The sequence below is a fragment of the Juglans microcarpa x Juglans regia genome, chromosome 2D (genome assembly GCF_004785595.1).
Source record: "Juglans microcarpa x Juglans regia isolate MS1-56 chromosome 2D, Jm3101_v1.0, whole genome shotgun sequence".
Taxonomy (NCBI): Eukaryota; Viridiplantae; Streptophyta; class Magnoliopsida; order Fagales; family Juglandaceae; genus Juglans; species Juglans microcarpa x Juglans regia.
In genome coordinates, this window is record NC_054596.1 from 10,897,272 (window position 1) to 10,918,844 (window position 21,573).

The 21,573-nt window shown below is 34.9% G+C and overlaps 2 protein-coding genes and 1 non-coding gene across 5 annotated transcripts; 2 read left to right on the top strand and 1 right to left on the bottom strand.

Annotated features, from left to right (window-relative positions):
* Positions 1-1,206: 1,206 nt before the first annotated feature.
* LOC121250052 (filament-like plant protein 3) lies at positions 1,207-7,687 on the top strand. Of its 3 annotated transcripts, none has more exons than XM_041148973.1 (6): positions 1,207-1,294; positions 1,814-1,974; positions 4,123-4,303; positions 5,090-6,444; positions 6,932-7,067; positions 7,540-7,687. In XM_041148973.1, the coding sequence occupies exons 2-6, from the start codon at positions 1,864-1,866 to the stop codon at positions 7,560-7,562; spliced, it is 1,806 nt and encodes a 601-aa protein (XP_041004907.1). In that variant the 5' UTR covers positions 1,207-1,294; positions 1,814-1,863; the 3' UTR covers positions 7,563-7,687. The 3 variants fall into 3 exon arrangements, with proteins under 3 accessions (XP_041004907.1, XP_041004906.1, XP_041004908.1); XM_041148974.1 differs by lacking the exon at positions 1,207-1,294 and adding an exon at positions 1,343-1,725; XM_041148972.1 differs by lacking the exon at positions 7,540-7,687 and having other exon boundaries at positions 1,210-1,290; positions 6,932-7,492.
* A 1,187-nt stretch (positions 7,688-8,874) lies between these two features.
* Positions 8,875-8,946, top strand: TRNAQ-UUG. Its single transcript has one exon. It is a non-coding gene; the product is annotated as a tRNA-Gln (tRNA).
* A 768-nt stretch (positions 8,947-9,714) lies between these two features.
* On the bottom strand, positions 9,715-20,773 carry LOC121248501 (fatty acid amide hydrolase-like). Its single transcript, XM_041146983.1, has 20 exons — positions 20,574-20,773; positions 19,938-20,047; positions 17,874-17,934; positions 17,557-17,750; positions 17,105-17,234; positions 16,712-16,789; positions 16,449-16,596; positions 15,629-15,741; positions 14,498-14,573; positions 14,320-14,391; positions 13,985-14,039; positions 13,486-13,557; positions 13,276-13,356; positions 12,930-13,033; positions 12,746-12,838; positions 11,205-11,273; positions 10,869-10,933; positions 10,654-10,715; positions 10,468-10,563; positions 9,715-10,030 (listed from the first exon to the last, which is right to left on the bottom strand). The coding sequence occupies exons 1-20, from the start codon at positions 20,671-20,673 to the stop codon at positions 9,968-9,970; spliced, it is 1,842 nt and encodes a 613-aa protein (XP_041002917.1). The 5' UTR covers positions 20,674-20,773; the 3' UTR covers positions 9,715-9,967.
* Positions 20,774-21,573: the final 800 nt, after the last annotated feature.

Below are 21,573 nucleotides of genomic sequence, written 5' to 3' on the forward strand. Positions count from 1 at the left end.
GAATAATCTGAATAAATACGTTTTTTCTAAACTTCGGTACACCGTTCCATGCAATGTATATTGCATATCAAATGATTGAGACAAAAAAAATCCAAGCAGAAATTGATAACTATCTAGAAGAAGTATTCTCTTGAAATAATTTGATAAGCCAATCTTAGAACATGTTTTTGAAAAGATATACAAAGCAAGTTGTGGGAACAATAAAAACAACATAGATATTTTTATGGAGATCGATGATTGATTAGTTTTCTAGTCAAGCTATAGATGATGGTACCCATGTAGTTGTGGAGAAACAGTTGCAGCCAAGTCCCATAATTCAAGGGCGGGAATCATGCAGGTTCCGTTTGAAAAAAGAAAAGAAAGCTCAATGCAATTATAAGCGTAGGAGTGGACTTTTGTAAGGCCCGCACTCCTCACTACACGTTCGCAATGGCCCTACAGAGAAGCAGGCTAAAACAACAAATACGGAGTACTATTATTCTGCACGCTTCCTTCTTCAATCCCTACGTTGCGCCCGACATTCCACAGGTCTGTGCACATTGTTTGGTGTTCTGTGTAATCCAACAGCTGGCTAATTTGGATGGTAGAATATTTTTATAATATTTAATTATTATTATTTAATTATTATTTATTATTTATTTATAATTATTTATAGAATATCTGAGATTATCTTACTGTATAAATATAACCGTAGGCTCTATTTAGAATTTGAATTGAATTGAAATTAATTTAATTTTAAACTGAATCTAATATTCAAATATCGAATTCTCAAATTACTAAACATATCTTAATTCAAAACTTCTTTATACGTAGAACTCATAGTTTTTTTTAATTCAATACCTTTTTACACGCAGATCCATAATCTTTTTTAATTTTTTATAAATACATCTATACTTATCTTAGTATCTAAACTATCTTAAATAATCTCTACAAAATTCATTTCATCGCCTCAATTTACTATTATTCGTAAAAAAAAACACCCAGCTCAACTCTGCTTAAAATGTTCTTTAATATTTCGGTTGCACCCCCTTTAATCGCGGGGCATCGCTTTTTGTTTAGTTTTTTTTAGATGGGACTCTGAATTATAAGCAAATTTGATATGGGTATTCTCTCTTTCTTACTTCTGCGTGATATTTTAGGTGGGTCTTGCTGTTTCCCAGTTTTCTTTCGGATGTATTGAAATGGGTATTGTCTATTTCACAGTACTGTGTGGTCCTCCCTCACTTTCTCTCCCGCTCGCACACAAGGCACTCGCGCACACATCGTATGGCTTAAAATTTAGAGCATTTGGTAGGTGCGGATTGACGCTTTGTTCTGATATGGTGTTTCAAGTAATTATCATAGAAATAATCTTCAAAGAAAATTTTAAATGCAACCTGTATTCAATTTATATTTTGATGTTGCATTTCAAAATACCCACTCCTTTCCGGCTTGGTTTAGAAAAGCTCAGGTTAATTAATTAATTAATTTTATGGAGGTTGGATTTGATGGGAGAGTGAATTGTAAGCAAAGCTAATAATTACCGCAATATCCATCCTTCTTTGTTTGAACAGTATACGGTTTCATCTATTTGCTTCTTTTGGTTTGTTTACGATGTTTGGAAGTCGTGAATTTCCCAAACGAACCAAACTCACTTGCTAGACACTACTGGGTTTATAGTTATGGATGATATAAGCGTTCCCAGATTTGAATCTTTCGATCTTCGTTAAGATTTCAAGCACAGAGGTTCAGATTTAGTTCTCCCTGGTATTGTTTTTTTGCAATGATATTTCTCGATGTAGCACTTATGGTTGGTGGCTTTATGAAATTGCAGATGAAGTCTCTGTGACAGGCCGCTGAGGTGCTGCTTTGTTGGGATTCAAAATGGACCGGCGGAGCTGGCTATGGCGAAGGAAGTCTTCAGAGAAGAGTCCCGGAGAGACCGAAAGCTCAGGATCGTTATCTTCTCATTCTGAAAGGTTCTCTGACGAGCAGGTAGGTGATAGTAGCATTGTGGTGTAGATGAATCCGTGCCATCCCTTTTGGTGAATTCGATTGCTGAGTTGAATGGAAAAATGGGATGATCTTATGCCGTAATAGACCGGATTTTGTAGTCCTCCAGTTACATAGATAATGATCTTTTCTTTTCCAATTCACTCTCTCTCTCTCTCTCTCGTTTGGTAATGACGGATTTTCTGCACAAATATATTCATGGTATCCTGTTGTACAAATGTCCCAATATTCATGCCCACCATAAATCAGCAAATCAGAAACCACTCTTTCTTCTTTTCTTTTTTTGATTGTCACTAGGTGTCTGGAACAAAGTCCCGACTAATCCCACGATGCATAAGCCATCGGCAAGGAGTTTTCCGTGAGTGCACCTAGGGTAACTCAAATGGAAATTCCCCCATCCGATGACCCCTATAAATTGTTTGGACCCAGCGGTTTGAACCTTAGGCCTGGAGGGAGCATACCACCAACACCAATGCATTTATCACTTGAGTCAAACCCCTAGGGCTCACTTCTTTCTTCTTTTCTTCACTGTCATATTATAGTAGGTCATTGAAGTTGCTGTGCAGAAGGTTTGTTAATGGCACTGATATTCCTTTTGTACTGTATTTTAATTTTAGTGTTCCCTTGGATATTCATAATGACTCTGGAAAGTTGGTGTAACTTGTGTACCAAATTTTTTTTTTCATTGGGTCAAATCATCTTCACCGGCCAGTGGCGTTTGATCCCACCAAGATATGTGTCCATAGTTTTTTCCCAGCATGGTGTGGTACTTGCGTTGATAGGAATTTTGTTCTGTCTGAGGCTAGCTGAAGTGAGTCAGAATATTAAGAAACCTTCTGAATTCATCAGAACCTGCAGCCTAATCTTGACTTGAGAGTATTTCCAGAACTAGGGCTTAAAGCAAAAGTACTTCCAGAACTAAGAGTTCGTGTGTTTCGTGGAAATTTAGAAAATATGGGGCTTGCCTGGAACACTTTCATGTGTGCGTGTGGGGGGTGCAAGTGTTATTGGAATATCTCTGTTGTGCATAGCGCTTTCCAATATTGTATGTCTATCTATGACTGTGATTATCCTATCATTTGATGTCTTTGTATTACTTGCCCACCTCCTTGAATACCACCTTAAGTCATGGTCAAGAATCAGTTAAAAACACTTTTTCTGTAACTGCCCAATTTCATTGGATGTTGATTTTTTTTATTTGACTGGTGAAGATGCTTTTGTATTCAAGATACACTGCTACATGAATTTTGTTAAATTTGGCAAAAGATACTCATAAAAGAATAATGTGTGGCCAAGAATAGGAGTCAGATTTGCTGTAATGCTGAGGTATGATGAAAACCTTAAAAGATAAGTTGATCAAGTTTTCTACTGGAATTCTGTAAGTTTATCCCGCTATTCCTAATCATGTGCCTGCTATGTAGTTTCTGGTCTCCTTTGCAATTGGATGGAGTTAAATTCCATTTTTTGAAAGCCTTATTACTCAATTCAGTATACCATAGTCAGCAATATAGATCATCTTCAGTGAATGGAAGAAGTGCATGAGTTTTATCTCCCTTATATTGGATGTTTCTCTGCGGTGTATGTTTTGTGATGGGTAAAACTGTCCAGGCCAAAGTGACAACAGAAGCAAATCTGGTGATTATAAAAGCAAGTTAATGTCTTGAGTTTGTCCAGGGTTTTCATCTGTATGGGTATATGAGGCAAGTTAAAAGATGGCAGTTTAGTAGTTGAAGTATAAACCAAGAAAAGAAAAACTGTAATCAGTGGGTTGGGGGGGGGGGGGGGGGGGGGGGGGGGGGGGCTTCATTCATACATCTATGAGTCTGCAACGAATTTGCTCTCTGGTTAATTGGTTCTAGGTGATTAGTTCTCATAATATTCAGTGCCCCGTTGGATTAATCTGTGGCATTGACTCTTAATTTTCCTCACAGTTGAGTTGTTCAGATTTGCTTATATGAAATATGTGGAGTTGTGTGCATCAGTTAATTTTCCTTTGAAGGATGATGACCTTTGTGATCTTAAACTGTTGCAATGTTCTGTTCCTTTTGCATGTTTTAGATTGGTTTTGTCCTCTGAATGATGTGGAAAGAGAAAATCTTATCTTCTTTTGAAATTATATTCTCATGAAAGGCATATCCATCTCAAAGTACCCAATCACCGGAAGTCACATCTAAATCTGCAAACAATGATGAAGAAGTTAACAATAGTGTGAAGACCTTAACGGAGAAATTATCTGCTGCTCTTCTAAACATTAGTGCCAAAGAAGAATTGGTAAAGCAGCATGCCAAAGTTGCAGAAGAAGCTGTCTCAGGTGTTCCATCTTGAACTGTAATTTTTCATGCAACCTTTTTTAGGCATTGTTAGCCAAAAAAATGATAGAAAACTTATAATGGGAATTAGGCTAAAGTATTTCATATGGTCACAAAAGATCGAACTTGTGTGAAAAATAGATCATTAGGGTCAGACCATTCTGAATGCCCAAAAAAAGGATTTTAGAGAAAGATTGCGTTAGAAAATATTTGAGGGAAGTGTGAGAGTAATGTATAAGCAATTAGAGATCTTTATGGCATCGTGTAATGATGTTTATTTCAAAGCTGCGTGTTTTGTCTCGTCTTTCTTATTAAATCATATGTCTAAGTTTTCATGAATTATTAACGCGTTATGACATAAAGTTTTTGCTACAAAATTTTGGGAGTCAATTTTTTAAAGTTGGAGGAGATATTTACCAATTTTAAATAGTTCTTCTAAGTCCAAGATTATGGGGAATCCTTTTTTAGGGTTCATACTTTTTTGGGCAATAATGTTATTCTGTTCCTCAGTCATTCACTCATTTCAGATTATAATTTTTCCATGTTGACCCTATGTCAGTCACGAGTACTTCAATTGTCAATTGACTCACAGGCATTATTGTTAACCTTTTAAATTGTTCAGGGAGTAAAAAAATCTTGTTAAATTTTCTTGGGGATGAGATTGAAACTTTGGCCAAATTCAGGGACCTAGCATATTTAGCCTTCATTTTGAGTTTATTTTCTCTTGCTACATTAGTTTACCAGTGCTTTACATACTAGTTTCTTCAATTACATTTATGCAATGCTAGGCTGGGAGAATGCTGAAAATGAAGTACTCTCTTTAAAGCAACAGCTTGAGGCTGCCAAGAAGAAAAACTCAGCTCTTGAAGATCGTGCCTGTCATCTTGATGGAGCACTGAAGGAATGTGTGAGGCAGCTTAGACAAGCGAGAGAAGAGCAAGAGCAGAAGATCAATGAAGTTGTTGCAAAGAAAACTCATGAATGGGAATCTGCAAAGTCTGAGCTTGAGAGACAGCTTGTTGAACTTCAGGTTCAACTTCAGGGTGCTAAAGCTGAAACTACTGCCTCAGTTGGTTCTGATCTTCGCCCAAAGCTTGAGGCTGCAGAAAAAGAGAACTCAGCCCTCCAACTTGAGCTCCTTTCTCGGCTGGAGGAGATAGAAATCAGGATTATGGAGAGAGACTTGAGCACGCAAGCTGCTGAAACAGCCAGCAAACAACATTTAGAAAGCATTAAGAAGGTGGCCAAGCTTGAAGCTGAGTGCCGCAGGCTAAAAGCCATGGCTCGTAAAGCTTCCCTTGGTAACGATCACAAGTCGTTTTCTGCCTCAAATTGTGTAGAATCTTTTGCAGATAGCCAGTCAGACTGTGGGGAAAGGCTACTGGCAGTTGAAACTGATATGTGCAAAATTAGTGGCTTGGATCCTAATGAATGTGAACCAAACCGTTCTGACTCATGGGCATTAACTCTAGTCTCGGAATTTGATCATTTGAAGAACGAGAAGGTTCTCAGAAGAAACCTTATGGTCCCTTCAATAGAAATAAATCTCATGGATGATTTCCTTGAAATGGAAAGGCTTGTGGCAATGCCAGATACAGAAAGTGGCAGCTATTGCCTTGAGACAGGGCTTGCTGTGGATCAAGTCAATGCTGGTGAAAGCCATATAAAAGCTGAACTCGAAGCCATGATTGACAGGACTGCTGAACTGGAGGAAAAGTTGGAGAAGTTAGTGGCAGAAAAAGAGGAATTTAAGATGGCTTTAGCTGAATGTCAAAAGCAGTTTGAGACATCACGGGGTCAGCTAAGAGAAGCAGAGCTGAAATTGGTGGAACTACAGACTCAGTTAGCTCTCGCGGACAAATTAAAGCAGGCTACAGATCAAGAAGTAAAGGCCACCCAAACAAAGCGGGAAACAGCAGAGTCGCAACTCAGAATTGTTGAAGCTGAGGTCAAATTCTTGCTTTTGAAAGTTAGTTCATCAGAAGAAGAGGTTGAGAAGGAGCGTGCTTTGTCTGCTGAAAATGTGGCCAAGTGTCAGAAATTGGAGGATGAACTTTTAAGAATCAAAAGAGAAGCTGAGATCTACCGTGATACAGAGCTGCGGTTAGTGAAAAGCAATGATGGTGAATTGAAGATGAAGCAGGTCAGTTTTCCAGGACAAAAATAATACATTTTCTTATTTAGCACGAAGTAATAATAAAACGATATCTCTGAAAATAAGTAATCTCAAGTTTTCAGTTTTCATATATTTTAATGTCTTGGGAAACAGGACCATGCCTATGAATGACTTTATTAGTTTGTGATTGGATTGACTTCTGATTCATTCGGCTGGCTATGACCTGTTCCAAATGTTATCAAAGGAAAGGAAGTTCAAGCTGCAGCCTCGATTATCTCTTGATTGAAGAGTACTTTTGAACGATAATTAAACTATTTTTCAGGAGTTATATCTAGATAGACCCTTAAAACTGCTAAATTGAATTGGGACCATGAGAAATGTGGGATCCCTGTCAAATCCATGTCTGTCTTTGATTGACTTGCAATTGGTTGCTGGGGGTAACAAATAAGCAATTTTGTATACAACAACTACTTTCCTCAATACATTGGTTTTGATGTCTTGAGGCTTGTGACAGGAGAAGGAGCTTGCTGTGGCTGCTAGTAAATTTGCAGAGTGCCAAAAAACGATAGCATCGCTAGGCCAGCAGCTGAGGTCTCTTGCAACACTGGAAGACTTCCTGACTGACTCTGAGAAGCCACTAGAACTCACAGGTGAGGGAACTAATGGTCTCAAAAACGGCAGAGAACCATTGAAATTGTAATTTGGCGACCTAAAGTTGCCAAAAAAAGATTCTAAATCGATAAAAATAGCCACTGATGATTCAAGTCTTTCAAAGAGTGGCAATGAAGGGGAGTCATCATTCTCAGTAGACCCAATTATTGCCTCGACCCGAAATGGGTTTGGAAAGTTTTTCCCTAGAAGTAAGAGTGTGAATCGAAATGAAAATCAGGGAGAATGATAAGCGAAAGAAATCAAAAGAAAAATAATAGGTTTGAGTTTTTCATTGTAAAGCTGCTTTATTTTTTCTTTACTACCAAACACTAGCAAATGCTTGTGATAAAACAAGATTTTATTTTCATAGAAGGTGATTCTTGGGAAACAGAAATTTCTCAATGAAGATATAGCTATACATAAATACGATTGTTTTTATCTACCTTTCGGCTCTTGGTTTCGATTTTTCAGTGTCTCAAATATCATTGATGTGAAGAATGGCTAGTGTCCCACACGATCAATTCTGGAAGGCTGACTGAGCTACATGGGTTTAGGGGTTTCAATTCTTACCATTTGCAAACCCAGAAAAACCAAGGAAAAGAATAATTGGAACTTAATATGCATTGGGGTTTGGTTCGTATGTTAGGAAATGTAAACCCTCTGCAACCTTAAGAACCAATTCAATAACTACCCCAGTGACTCCTATAAGAGCACTAGTAGTGGAATCAATAAAGTTTGGTCAAAATTTAGTTAGAAAATTCACTTTTATAAATTTAGTTAGTTATTTTTCAACGACAGCAAATAACAGACTCAACAAATTTATTACTATTCTATTAAAATATTAATTTTGATATTTTTATTTATTTTAATTCTAATTATAATTTAAATATTTATTCGTTATTTTATGGTTGTATTAATATTTATTGTTGCATTAATTTTTAGTCATAGATACAACAACTTGGTAAATATCTGACACATCAGCAACATCGAAAAAGAACAACTTCAAGCCCAAGCATATTAAATCATCTATGAGAAATTGGCAGTCTGGCTAATTCGTGCTTCAAGTGGAACATGCAAAACGAAAGCACGAGGGAGATGAATTTTTATATCAAAATAATATTTTGGCCAGCAGTTGGGCTCTTCAGATTTGACTAGTGAAATTGAAGAAAATTAAAAATACTGTAATTTTATTGAGTTCACTATAATCTATTTTTATGCAATCTAATTAAATTTTGATAAAATTTTAACTTCGTTGGTATTTACTTTAATATTCCATGACTTCCCAATTTAGTCCAGTGTCGTTTTAAGATTAAGGTTTCGTTTGGATTCGAAGATGAGTTAAGATGAGTTGAGATGGATTGTAAAAAGTAGTGAGATGAGTTGCAAATAATAATGAGATTTGTGAGTTAAAGTTGATAAATAGTAATGAATAGTAGTGAAATGAGTTGAAATGAATTGAAATGAGTTTAGATGGCTTACGAATACAAACCGGGCCCAAGAATAGTAGCACCTAATTAAGCAGTAGTTGAGCCGTATATTTCTAGTTGGGTAATGCTGTTTAATACGTTAGACCGGTTGGAGTTTGTGGATTATTTTTTTGTTCAAACCAATTGCACGTCTTCTTCTTAAAAGCTGTTTGAGGATTAATTTTAAGTTTTTGCAACTTCCCATACCAACTGTTTTCAATCTTTAATTCTTAAAATAATATGAAAAACGAACAACAAATAATAGTAGAGACAAGTTATTTCTTCGATTCATTAAATCTCTTTATTTAAATAAATAGACAACAGTTAAACCGACATCAAAGGTTCTATGGTGTAGTGGTTAGCACTCTGGACTTTGAATCCAGCGACCTGGGTTCGACTCCCGGTAGGACCTTTACATATTTCTAATTTTGTTTTTTTTTTTGTTTTTTTATATTAAAGTTGCCATTCTGTTTATTCTTTTTGGGTATGATCAAGGAAAACTGGTAAAAGTTTCCTCTTAAACGAGTTTTCCAAGCAAAATCTGAAACACCTGCATAATGGAAAATCATTCATTCTGATTGTTGCCATGGAAAAAAAGGGTTTGTCTATGATTCCACGACTTTCATGAATGTGATTTTTTTTTTATGGTAAAAGATTTTCGGAAGCTTTTGCTTGAACTTGAGGGTCTCAAATGAGACAGAGAAAGACGCATGAAGTACTGCATCAGCATTTTATTGTTCATGAGAAGAACCCACCATAATCAAAACAACAACCCATTATCACTAAGAGAGCACGTTCTAACCCAAATATGTTATCAAACACCCCATACAAAGTAGGTTAGAATCATTAACTGAAAGCGATGCCAAAGAATTAAACCGACCGATCTGGTTTTTGGTCCTCGAAAAATCTGTTATGCAACATTCAGATAGCAGTAATATTTGTAGTTTGAGTAGGTTTCTTTTCATCTATACATGATGGTTTTGCATTCTTCCTATGGTTACTTGGATTTTTCGGGGTTCAGTTTAAAAAGAAAAAACGGCGTCGCTACCATTCAAATGCAGAAGGCATAACAAGACCCTAACACATGAATTTGACAGTCTAATAGTTTAAGATTTGAACACAACGACATAGATATTCAGCTGTCATACGATTGCAAGCTCTTCAACCGAATAATGCTTACTTTTCGAATGATGTTGCATATTATTGTTAATTGTAAAAGTAATACGTACCTTTTGGGTAAATGCCACGTACTATGGTGATTTCATATTTAAAAACATAACAGCATAATAGAGAAGTTCAACAAGTGCTCGCAAAAAAAAAAAAAAAAAAAAAAAAAAGGAATGAAAGAGAAGTTCAGTGGACATCATTATCCAGTGTAGAGTTGCTCATGTGTGTGACCATCTGTAATCATGTTGTAGACATTCCCTACGCACTTAATCCCTATTGAGAAGATCATGGAAGACCTCTGGCTTTCTGTATTCTGACATGCAGAGGGCCTGCCATGAAATTAGCTCTACATGTTAGGACACTGAAAAAGTACTGTAGTCTTCCCCTTCATCAAAATGCATATAGAGTAATTCTACAAACAACCGTGAAGTGTGTAAACGCCGCGTAATTACTTTGAAAAAGAGTGGAGTCTACTATTAAAAAATTAATTTTTTTCATGTGGGTCTCATGTCTTATTCACTTTTTTCAAAACGATTATGTGATGGTTGCACAATTGACGGTTGCAAATGTCTTTTCTCATTCATATAATGCCTTTCACAGATGCTATACATAAGTAGAATCTAAAAAGGTTAGCAGCATGTGAATATTTTTTGAAAACTGAGTTATTCAATATCCTTGATCTGAGCATAAATAACAAAGGATAGAAGAAAAGCGAGAAACAGAAAGAAACTTCCAACTTCTTCACTGTAAATATTTGGTAATCTACCTGCATGGCAGATGCTATGTGAATTAATGTTGGTTCAGACCATGGCCTCCCAATAAACTGCATGCCAATTGGCAAACCAAATTTGTCATATCCCACCTGTTGATGAAGAGAATTGATCAAGCTTGCTACTAAGAATAGCATACCGGAAAAGATAGCAGAAAGACAAAAAGGATGATAAGATCAGACCGGAACAGTCACAGCTGGCAGTCCAAGAAAATTTCCTGCTATTGAATACCGAACTAGTGCAGCTGAAATGGTGGCAAACTTAATCAATTCCGTTTCTTATTTTTTGTCTTCCATAATTTAGTTAAATGTGCATGGATGCTGAAATGCTTCTCTTCAAATGCCAAACCTTGGTAGAATGGAAAATTTGAGAAACTAATTTAGTAGGCATTGAATACCTCCATTTATGTAGTCGAGTTCACCAGTCTCTACTGCATCATCCTTTATTGGGTATGCAGTTACACTGTCACATTAATCAGAGAAAGTAAACATTAGATATTACTGGAGGAACAGTGAGGTGAAAACTAAACTAAAAGGTGTCTTCTTTTTTCTTGTCAATATAATCTCTGTCATGCATCTTATGATTGGCTTAATATTTGCCTTAATTGAAGGCCATGGCTTAGAATGTACAAAAGCAATCAAGTGGGGAAAAATGAGTTGCTTCAAAGTTCTAACTTTAGATGACAGGTGACTTGGAGAAACGAACTAGATCTGACTAAAGCAGCAAAGAATACCCTGTTGTTGGTGAAACAATGACATCTGCCTGAGCAAATATCTTCATGTGAAACTGCATCTGGCGGTTCCTGTGGATAGTCAAACAAGCTAGTGTCCAGATAAGAATGAAATTAGAACAAAATGTTCAAATGCTGTAGTTCTAATCATGTGGATGCATACCTACGAAGTAAGGATAACTAAAATGTTTCAAAGCACCCAGCTTAGATGCAGTTTTAGTACATTTCTCAAATATCTGGAATGGAATAAGTGCAAGTGCATGTGCATTGAAAAAATTATCTAGTAGAATAAAGAGGAAAAACAAGAAGCACTACCTAACATGCGAGAATATTAGCATATGAACCAAAAAGATTTTCATCTTTCCTCGTATTACATATAATATAATCTGCATGTGTAGAATTTTTCTTAAAGCTTTTACAGAAGAATAAAAATGCTGTAAATATGAGCGTCAAATGATGATCATGCAATGACAGATAAATTTTCAATATGATCTCAAACATACATGCACTTTTCCTAAACTTCATGTCATGTAATCTGCAGACTCTCCTGGAAATTTTTTGAACTTTAGTTACTTCTTAAAGTTCGATATTTTGTTTCACCTGAGCACTCAAAACTCAAATAACTTTTAATTTTGGTTGCAACTTCAAAATCCAGCAATCCAGCCTGCGGGCTGTCTGATTAAAAATTTGACACTTTAATAAGCCTTTTACAGGGGGCCTGACAAGTATATTGGGAAATTAGCACTATCATTATAACTCTTATGGGTTTGAACCTGGTTTTTCCTTTGTTTCCCATACCATAAAGCTTCTTAATTCGTAAACCAGAATATAAGTCCAGTCATAAGTTATAGGCCCTAAAACCATGCCAATTTGCAACATGATCTTGGCAAATAATATGAATTGGAACCCTGATCCACCCCATGCCTATCGTGAACGGCTTGTTTGGATACAGAAATCACCTCACCTCATCTCATTATTACAACTTTCCCAAATTTTCACACAAAATATAATAAACAATTCAACTTTTTCAAATCCCAAAACAATAATAATATTAAAAAATAATATTCTAACAATATTTTATTCAACTCATCTAAAACCATTTCATCTCATCTCATTATCCAAACGCCTTTTTCTATGCACTTGGAAAGCTTTGGCAACTAATTTCGAGCCCTTGTGCCATTTCCACGAAAAATGAAGAATGTTGAAACTTGACATTAGTTTATTTACAAAGTAGACATGAGACAAAGATATAGAACATATCATCACTGATGCAATTAAGCAGATAGCTTCATTATCAGATATAATTTGTAAGCAGAGATGATGATATGTGAACTAGAAAACTTTAGCAGTCCAAAAAAGCAAATAATTGCCAGGAAGGTTCAGTAATTTTTATCTCCTTACTTCTATGATTCGTTGTTATTGGCAAATTGCAGCTTCAGATATTTGTATAGCTGATCAATTCTTTATGACTAACATGTTTTCCCACTTATGGTACCTTTTCATGTCATTTAAATTAATAAAAAAAATTAGGTAAAAAACACTACCTAATTTGCTGTGCCTTTATGTACTCCTTGCTGCTGAAAGCACCATATACGCCAAGTCCTACCCTTATATCCCATCCTGATTCTGCAGGATCCCTGTAATGTGTTTCTAATGTCAGCCTTTTTTTTTATTTCTCACTCTTTAAAAGACAACTGTGAAGAAAATGCAGTGCTGAAGACAACATACAGCTTTTCTAGATGAGAACTAAGGGAAGTGCTGCACTCAGATGCAATTGTAGAATAATGTGCCAGGCGCATCGATTCTATTTCTGGGATAGTCACGTCTACAACCTTACAGACGAGAACTTGTCAGTTTAGAATGAATGAATGACTATTGTATTAATCAACTATTTTATTGACAATAGTCGCCAAGACAAGTATAGAATTTAACTTTCTTGCAAAAAACCTATTCTACAATATGAATCTTTGTAAGAGGGAAGTTGACATTGGATAGGAAGGTGCAGACAGGGCATTACTCAGTAGCAGCATCTCAATAAATAATTATAAGATAGGGAGCATTTGATTGCTAATACCTTCCAACCATAGTGCTTCTTAAGCTTGTCAAGTGATTGAGAACAGCATATTCTTATATCGTCACTGCAATCATTAAACCACTAATTGTCCAATTAGTGGTTTGAGTTTAAGATTAAGAACAGAGATTCGATATAAATTAATGAATCATCAACTTTAATATTATCTATTATTGATTTTTATATTATAAGCTTGAGAAACAGGGTACTAACCTCCGCATACTTTGCCAATTTGACATCAGAGATAGGTTCAGTTGAGTTGAGCAATGGAAAATACACTTTTGGCTGGAAGGTTTTCCAAAAAGAAAAAGGTCAGAATTCAGATTCATTTGGGAAACCATCGTTAATTTAATGAAGGGAGGAATAACATAGAAAGAGAATTCTAGATAAAAACATAGATAGCAAAGCCAATATGGTAAAGATGCAATCTAAAACTTGAATTGTACGCTAATTGAATTGCCCCCACAATCACAGCTTTTTTTAGTAAAAAATAAGCAAAGAAAAAGGCATTGGCATTGTCCCGAACGTTTGAGAAATGTAAGCTCAATTAGATTATCTTTTAGTTTAGAAGTCCCCATTTGAGTCTATTCCTAATGAGTGTATGCATGTTTCTACATCAATTCGAAAGAAAGCATTATATGCAATATGTTTGGATAAATGCATAAAATATAAAAAGAATCTACATTGTCAAACGAATGCAACATGTTCTTACCTGTACAGAACTTGTGGGTTGATCCGATGGAAGTCGTCCACTCATAGCTGCATAACTGTAAATATTAAAAGTTAAAAAGAAATGCTTGGTCTACACGGAAATCTTACAAAGACAAACTTGCAAACTTACGCAGCTTGATATGGTACCTTAGATTGTAAAACATTTTATTGTAAAGCATATCTAACATATCACACTAAACGATATCATTTTATAATTTTGTTTTTGTAAAATCTTTATCCAGCACTTTTCTACCATCAAACCCATATAATTAAGGAACCAACAGAGGAAAAATAAAAAGCCACAGCCAAATGAACAAATAAATAAGAAATACTGACACAATAAATGCGTCCTCAATGGTGCCTGCTAGGATTCCAACCATCCCCACTGTCCAGTTTAGAGGAAAAACACTGAAAAAAAAAAGCATGTTCTTGAATGCTCATAGAACTTCCAAATCACATGAGAGAGAGAGAGAGAGAGAGAGAGAAGATAATTCATGTAAAAGTTTATATTCACCCAGAATGAGGTATGCGCCCAAAAGTTGGTTTCAAGCCAACAACACCACAGAGAGCTGCAGGCATTCGCACAGATCCTGGACAAAGACAGATGAAGAATTCAGTTATTTAATATTATTCACATGATATGCAGATCTGTGTCATACAGAATTTTAATGTCCAATGAGTTGTAGTTCACAAAGCACCTCCTCCACCTTAAAAGGCATGCAGGTTGTAGGGTGAGGTTGTGGGTTTCAGACAAGGCGGCACTCCTGAACTACATACACGTGATACTCTTATCCTTTCATAGGATCTCATGCCATGTCGTGATACTGACATAAGTAATTTTAATTATATGACATGTTGTGATAGGATATGAGCACCACGTCATCGTCATCCGTACTCCCAAAGTAGCTAATAATTTTCCATTCAAGACCCAATTGGTCCATCTGTAATTTACTAATAAATAAACTCTTAATTCACATAATAATAAATTTAAAACTGTTCATGAGAGGGTGAAAATCAGTTAGATTATGTCAGTAGTTGAGTTAGAAAATAGTGAAGTTAGCCATGATTGAGTCACAATAAGCATGAAGTTTATTGCCAATTCTAGTCAAAAACCAGGAAAAATATACCTAACACTGAACATCAAAATTAAACAGAATGGATCAGCCATTTTATGGTGGACTCCAGTCCAGAATAGATTATTTACTTAATTCTCTGCATTATTAATCACCATTTTTTCTATATTTTTCCTAGCTTCTTGGTATGTGTTTAGCCACTTACGACGATTACTGATCTTAAAGCCTAAAGGTCCAACCGTACCAACGAATATATATAATAGCATCCCAACAGTACTGTTTAATTGACGCATATACACGAAAATGGAAAATGGAATCCTGGTGTAAGAATCCACTACGAAGCCATTATCCATGTGAGTGGAGTTCAATGCAGTTTTGTTTAGCATAATTATTCCTGTAAAAGGGTGGAAAATTATCTATATGGATCATGGTTCTGCTATATATTAATTCTTAGAAAATAAACATTGACATGGAATCCACACAGATCAGAACAGCAAATGCGGGAAAGGGGAAACATGCATGCAGGAGTTTAATTTGCTTCTCAGTAAAGGATTTTGAAGTAGCTCATGTACCTCCCCCATCAACACCAAGGGCAGCAGGGCACAATCCTGAAGCCACTACAGCAGCAGATCCGCCAGAAGAACCTCCGGAGATCTTGCTGATATCATATGGATTTCTAGTAGCCCTACAGCAGTCATTAATCATGAAGTCAATGATTCTGAAATGAACAGGCTAAGGAATTCGATGCTGAAAAAGATCTTTATAGCTAGCCCCCTATTATGGAGCAAAGTATAAATGACTGACAAAGACTCTTTTATACCGAAACAATCAGTCACTGAAAAGCTAACTGTAAAATCAACATGAGTGCTGTTTGATAAAAAACAGTCTCGATCCATCTATCTCATTTTATTTTATTATTTTAAATTTTTAAATAAAATATAATAAATAATTTAAATTTTTAAAATTTTAAAATAATAATAATAATTAATAATATTTTATTCAATTCATTTAAAATCACCTCATTTCACTAACCAAATGACCATTTTGCAATATCAAGCTGCCTAGCTCAGTTTATAACATCGAAATTTAAATTTTTAAAAATTATAATTAAGTACTTTTGTCAACCTCAAATTAAAAGTTTAACGAATTGATTGATATGTGTAGTTTATATGTCACGTATCAGTCTTTGATTGGTTGACTTGGATATTATTGTTATGTGTCATTTAATTATAAAAAATTGACCCGTGACCTCCCATTAATTTTCTAACAATATATAGATTGACAAAGGTACCTAATCACAAATTTTTTTAAAATTTAGAAATTAATTTTGAGAGAGTACAAATTGAGGCATTTTGAATTGCAAAAAGGTGAAACACACGTGTACGTCCTTACCCATAGTGAGGATTTATCCCACTTGTTCCGGCCCCAAGTTCATGCATATTAGTTTTACCAACAAGTATGGCACCACACGATCTGAGGCGCTTAACACAGCATGCATCATCCGTACAAGATCGAACTTTGTGTAGCCACTTTGTTCCTCCTGGAAAAAACAACTTTTACTTTTATGAGAATATTAATTTACTTTTGGCTTGACTGACACACATACCTACCTAGTACTCTTACCCAAAAACTATATATATATAGCAGTAGTTTACCTGTAGTAGGATATGGAGAACAATCTATTTCATCCTTGATAGCAATCGGGATCCCATCTAGAAAGGATATTGGTTGTCCTGGAGATCATCATGACCATATATATATATAGATAATGAGATCAATGATCAGATGAAGAATAGATCATGCACTTCCTAATGTTATTATTCTGGTGAAGATGCATACATATATATATATATATATATAGTTTTGCTGCATGCATGCAGAGATATAAAACTTCAAGCATGTTCTATATATATGCAATAGTTCCTGAAAGCTGCAGCTAGCATTTCCAGTACTGTTCAAATACTATGGCAGTAGCTGGGGAGTCATGCTAATGAGCGCGCATTAATTCATCAAGTGTTGGAGTAATCATGATTCATTTTGGCGTATACCTCGTTCATAACGAAGTGTTGATTCAGTTGCTTGCTTTAGGATGTCTTCAACATTATAGTTGATAAAGAATGACATCTGCAATGGAGGACTAGAAGATTCACGTACAGCTTCTATAAACCGCTCTGCGACCTGTACAATCGTCGGAAAAGTCAATCCCTTTTGACTTTTGAGGGTACGTACGTAATATACAAGAATTCAGTAAGATGACACGAACGGCCTTAATTTATGCTAATTCGCAAATCTTCTGGGTCTGCGGTCTGCCAAAATATTTATTTTATAGGAAGGGCATGATGCATATACAGTTGCTAGCTACGGCCATGCACACATGCATGCATGCACAGGCACAGAAGAAGAAATTCATGACAGCATACGATCTCAAAACACTACTCTTTCCAGGATTTCATCAATTCATGTGTAATGTTGGTTTAGTTAAAGTTGGCGCGCAGCATACCATCCGAGGAGTTATTTCTCTAGATCTATAGGCTCTTGAATAGTCCAATATTGTCCAGCGATGGAAAGAATCTGATTTAACTGTACGATTTTCTGATGAATAACGAGGCAAACAATCCATTGCCTGCTGAACTTGTTCTGGAGGAGACAAATCAGAATCTATGCACTTGACTTCCTGTTGATCTTTTAGATGATCTGCAGTCATAAGTTAGCCGAGATTAGCTAGCAAAAAGATGGATCCTGCTTTCCCGAGAAAAACTCATTATATTTTTATTAGTTAAAAAATTTGTGGTTCATTGCTTTTTTTTTTTTGTTGACCTTCAAAAGGATGCGATGGAACGAAGAGAGGTGGCTCCTCTATCTCTGCATTTGTTATGAACTGCAAAAGTTGAAACACACTTTTTAAACGAATGGCACGTCATGAGATAATTCTGGCAAGGTGGAACTTTCACAAACGACTTCATACACATGACGACGTTACTTGGACATGATATATATACACACACACATATCATTACTCATATACACGCATAATAATTTTTTATATAATTATGTCTTAAAATGAGGATATTTATATAAAGTGATGATATTTTTATAAGTTATTTTATAAAAATATTTTCATGCAGCTTTGATCTCCTTTCTCAAGGCATTGCATCGATACTAAAAAAAAAAAAAAGTCATTGTATCGAAGGAACACTAAAACCCTATATCTACTCTCAGTACGGAACATTTTAATTAGCTACCATGGAAGATTTGTTTATCCGCCATGATACATGCACGTACGGAGAGGAGAACACTAAAAAAAATATGACAAAAATTATATATTTTCTTTATAAAATTTAGATTTCTTGGAGTTCTTGACTGAAATATATATATATATATAGAGAGAGAGAGAGAGAGAGAGAGAGAGAGAGAGTTGAGAGCGAATTAAAGAAAGGAATACACGAAGTGAACTTGTTCGAATGAATTGTTTGGCAGTATTAAATGCTTAAGAAATAATGCTAGCTATAGGTTGGGAGTAATGCTAGAAAATGATATAGAGTGTGCAAGTCCTTTGGAAAAAGCAATTAAGCTCTACTATTAAGAATTTTTTTTTTTTGTTTTCATATGAATTCTAAATTTATTTGTTTTTTTAAAAAGAGGGTGTCAAATTTATACATTTTAAAACTGTAAATATTATTTTTCATAGATTAAATATGATAAATACTAATCTCACAAATATTGAAACTTTAAAATGATTAATAGACTATTAAAATTAAAAAATAATGGTTAGGATTCAAAAATATTTATCATTAAAATTCTCTATATTATCGTGATCAAGGCCAATAGAGAAATTTTCTTCAAATGAAAAGCATTACTTTAAATTATTTTGCACTTTTTTTTTTTTTTTCTCAAAGCGTTGTACGTTCAATGTACATGCACCTAATTTTGTTTTGGCAGTAATACTTCCTTTAAAATTGGTCCCCGATCCCCGTACACTCTTTTCTGTTGTCAATAATAAATGGGGGAGGCCCAATTTGCAGGAGCCACTAGCCTTACCGATACAAACTAATGCCCGTTTGAAACTTTTATCGAGGTTCATATTAATTTAAAATTTTTTTATATTTTCACAATTTTTTTCAACTCAACATATTTTTACACGCGTAATTCACGATTTTTTTCAACTTCCCATAAATATGTTTAAGCTTATTTTAATATCTAAACATATCTAAACTCATCTTAAGTGGATCTTATAAAATTTATTCTACCATCTCAATTCGTTACTATTTATAAAGTACTCTACTTAGCTTATCGTTCAAACGAAACCTAATACTTTCATGATATAGGGATGGGTAAAAATAAAATGGAAGTTTTGGAAGTAATTTGAAAATAGAAATGTCAGCTATTCATATTCATTTATACATAAAAATAAATAATATGATAAAAATGATAAATTCAAAATTAAGGAAAAAAAGCATCACTCTCTTCAGTATAATCATTTTGGATAAGTAATTATAAAGATCTTCACATGTCAGTACCAAAGCACTAGGCCGGTTGGAACTAGAAAGTTAAAAAAAAAAAAAAAAAAAAAAAAAAAAAAAAAAAAAAGGATTTCGGGAGAGGGGGAATTATTTTTTGTAGAATTTACTTTATGAAAATACCTCAAAAGACCTAAAAAAAAAAAAAAAAAAAAAAAAAAAGGAAATTTTTGGGGGCTAGAGTTCCAAAGGGATACGTAGTTCGGCCTGATCTGCAAGAACATAATGCTTGGTCGACGTACAAAACTCATATGTTGGTTTGATATGCAGAGGAAGAAGATGAAGGGTTTCCCTCGAAATGCCAAAAACCTCAGAAACTGAAACTAGAAAGCCATGAAAGAGCAAGTTTATCGTACGTACTTACCTTGTGAATTAGATTGTTTTTCTTCAATATGTACATCAACAATGTCCCAAAGATCCTCGACTCCAGAAACCAGGCGAAGATCTTGACCAGAAGACCAGCCATTCTAGGAGCTATATATGTAGTAAAAGAGTCATGCACTTCAGTAGGAAATTTATGTGCAAATCATGTATATAACAGTAATTAATAAAAGCCTTGCCCCGGTGCATGGCATTTAACCTTTTGAGTTAGGAGGTTTCATGCATGGAATTCAGGCTCCAAAAATGGAACACCATGATTATGAACCGTCAAAGTTAATATGCAATTTAAGTTTGATCATCTGCAACTGCATGCCCTCTGATCAGGATTGTACTTTTGAATAAAAGAGAGAGAAATAAATTATCTGACAGAGAACACATGATGATTTTTTATAAGTGTCGCCAGAAAGCGGCCTCGATCTCTTTTGTTGCAGAGTCTTTGTTCTTCAAGATTCATCAACCCACAACACATATACTACTCCAGCTCATAATTAATACGATTTCAAGACGTTGGTATATAGAGAAAACAACACGAAGAGTTCTGAGAATCCAAGTACTTCATGATGGAAATAAATATGTGATAACAGATAAGAAGAAGAAGAAGAAGAAGATGATGATCGACCTTTGACGTTGGCTCGAACATAGATTTGATCACTGTGAGGACCAAGATCAACCTCTTCCACAGGCTTGTAAACGACGGTTTCCTCCTTGAGCAACCCCATAATTAACTAAGACAGAATTCTAAGATGTTCTTTTGGCTTACAACCTATACATGATGGCTAGCTGTTGTTATATAGACAGAAAGCAAAGATCAGAGACTGGGCGGAGGACGCAAAGAAAGATTTGGCTTCCCAACAATTAATAATAATAATAGATGCATACTATAATGGAACTCTTTAGGCTGATAGATGTGTGTACATTTAACAGCTAGACAATTTTAGGGCAGTTCAAAGCTACAGAGGAATACTTTATTTATAAATTGATGTGACTATATATAACATGTTAAATTATAAAATTACTTTTATTGTAAAATAAATTCAACGTATTATATGAAAACACGTCAATTTGTAGTAGTTCAAATACATATATATATATATATATATATAAATATATATATATAAAAGAGTGCAAGCTTACAATATTAGTGGAAGTTGTTCATGTTTTGGGAGGGGGGGCACTGTGGAATCGGTTGGAAAACATCATACAACTTTGTTGGCTAAATACTAAATATTAATCCTATTAACCCCCCCAATGTAACATTTAATATATATTCTTCTACCATAATTAATTGTCAATTGATGCGAAGAAAACAAAGGAAAAGAACGATCGAGTACGTACACAATTACTTTAAACTTTTTTGTTTTTTTGTTCCAAGCAAAACTAACTTTAATTACACTTAACGCACAATAACTGAGATATTACATGCTAGAAAGTGACAAGGGAAAACAAAAAATCGACTCTGATTTTATTAATAAAAAATTATAAAATAGGTATTTGGTGTGTTTTGTCGATCTTACTCGAAAACACCGTTTTGACTTAAAAGCTTTATCTTGTACTAATGGTTTTTTTTATTACAACTACCCGCTTTCACAGGTGTTAGAAAATAACAAGAGAAGTTTATA

What these genes read in the sequence shown, in the direction of transcription:
- LOC121250052 (XM_041148972.1), top strand. Translation starts at nt 1,864, where the DNA reads ATGGACCGGCGGAGCTGGCTATGGCGAAGGAAGTCTTCAGAGAAGAGT. An exon ending in AAAGGTTCTCTGACGAGCAG is followed by an intron (nt 1,975 to 4,122) that starts GTAGGTGATAGT and finishes TTCTCATGAAAG; the next exon opens with GCATATCCATCTCAAAGTAC. An exon ending in TGCAGAAGAAGCTGTCTCAG is followed by an intron (nt 4,304 to 5,089) that starts GTGTTCCATCTT and finishes ATGCAATGCTAG; the next exon opens with GCTGGGAGAATGCTGAAAAT.
- LOC121248501 (XM_041146983.1), bottom strand. Translation starts at nt 20,673, where the DNA reads ATGGGGTTGCTCAAGGAGGAAACCGTCGTTTACAAGCCTGTGGAAGAG. An exon ending in ACTCGACTACATAAATGGAG is followed by an intron (nt 10,716 to 10,868) that starts GTATTCAATGCC and finishes CCACCATTTCAG; the next exon opens with CTGCACTAGTTCGGTATTCA. An exon ending in TGCCAGCTGTGACTGTTCCG is followed by an intron (nt 10,564 to 10,653) that starts GTCTGATCTTAT and finishes CTTCATCAACAG; the next exon opens with GTGGGATATGACAAATTTGG.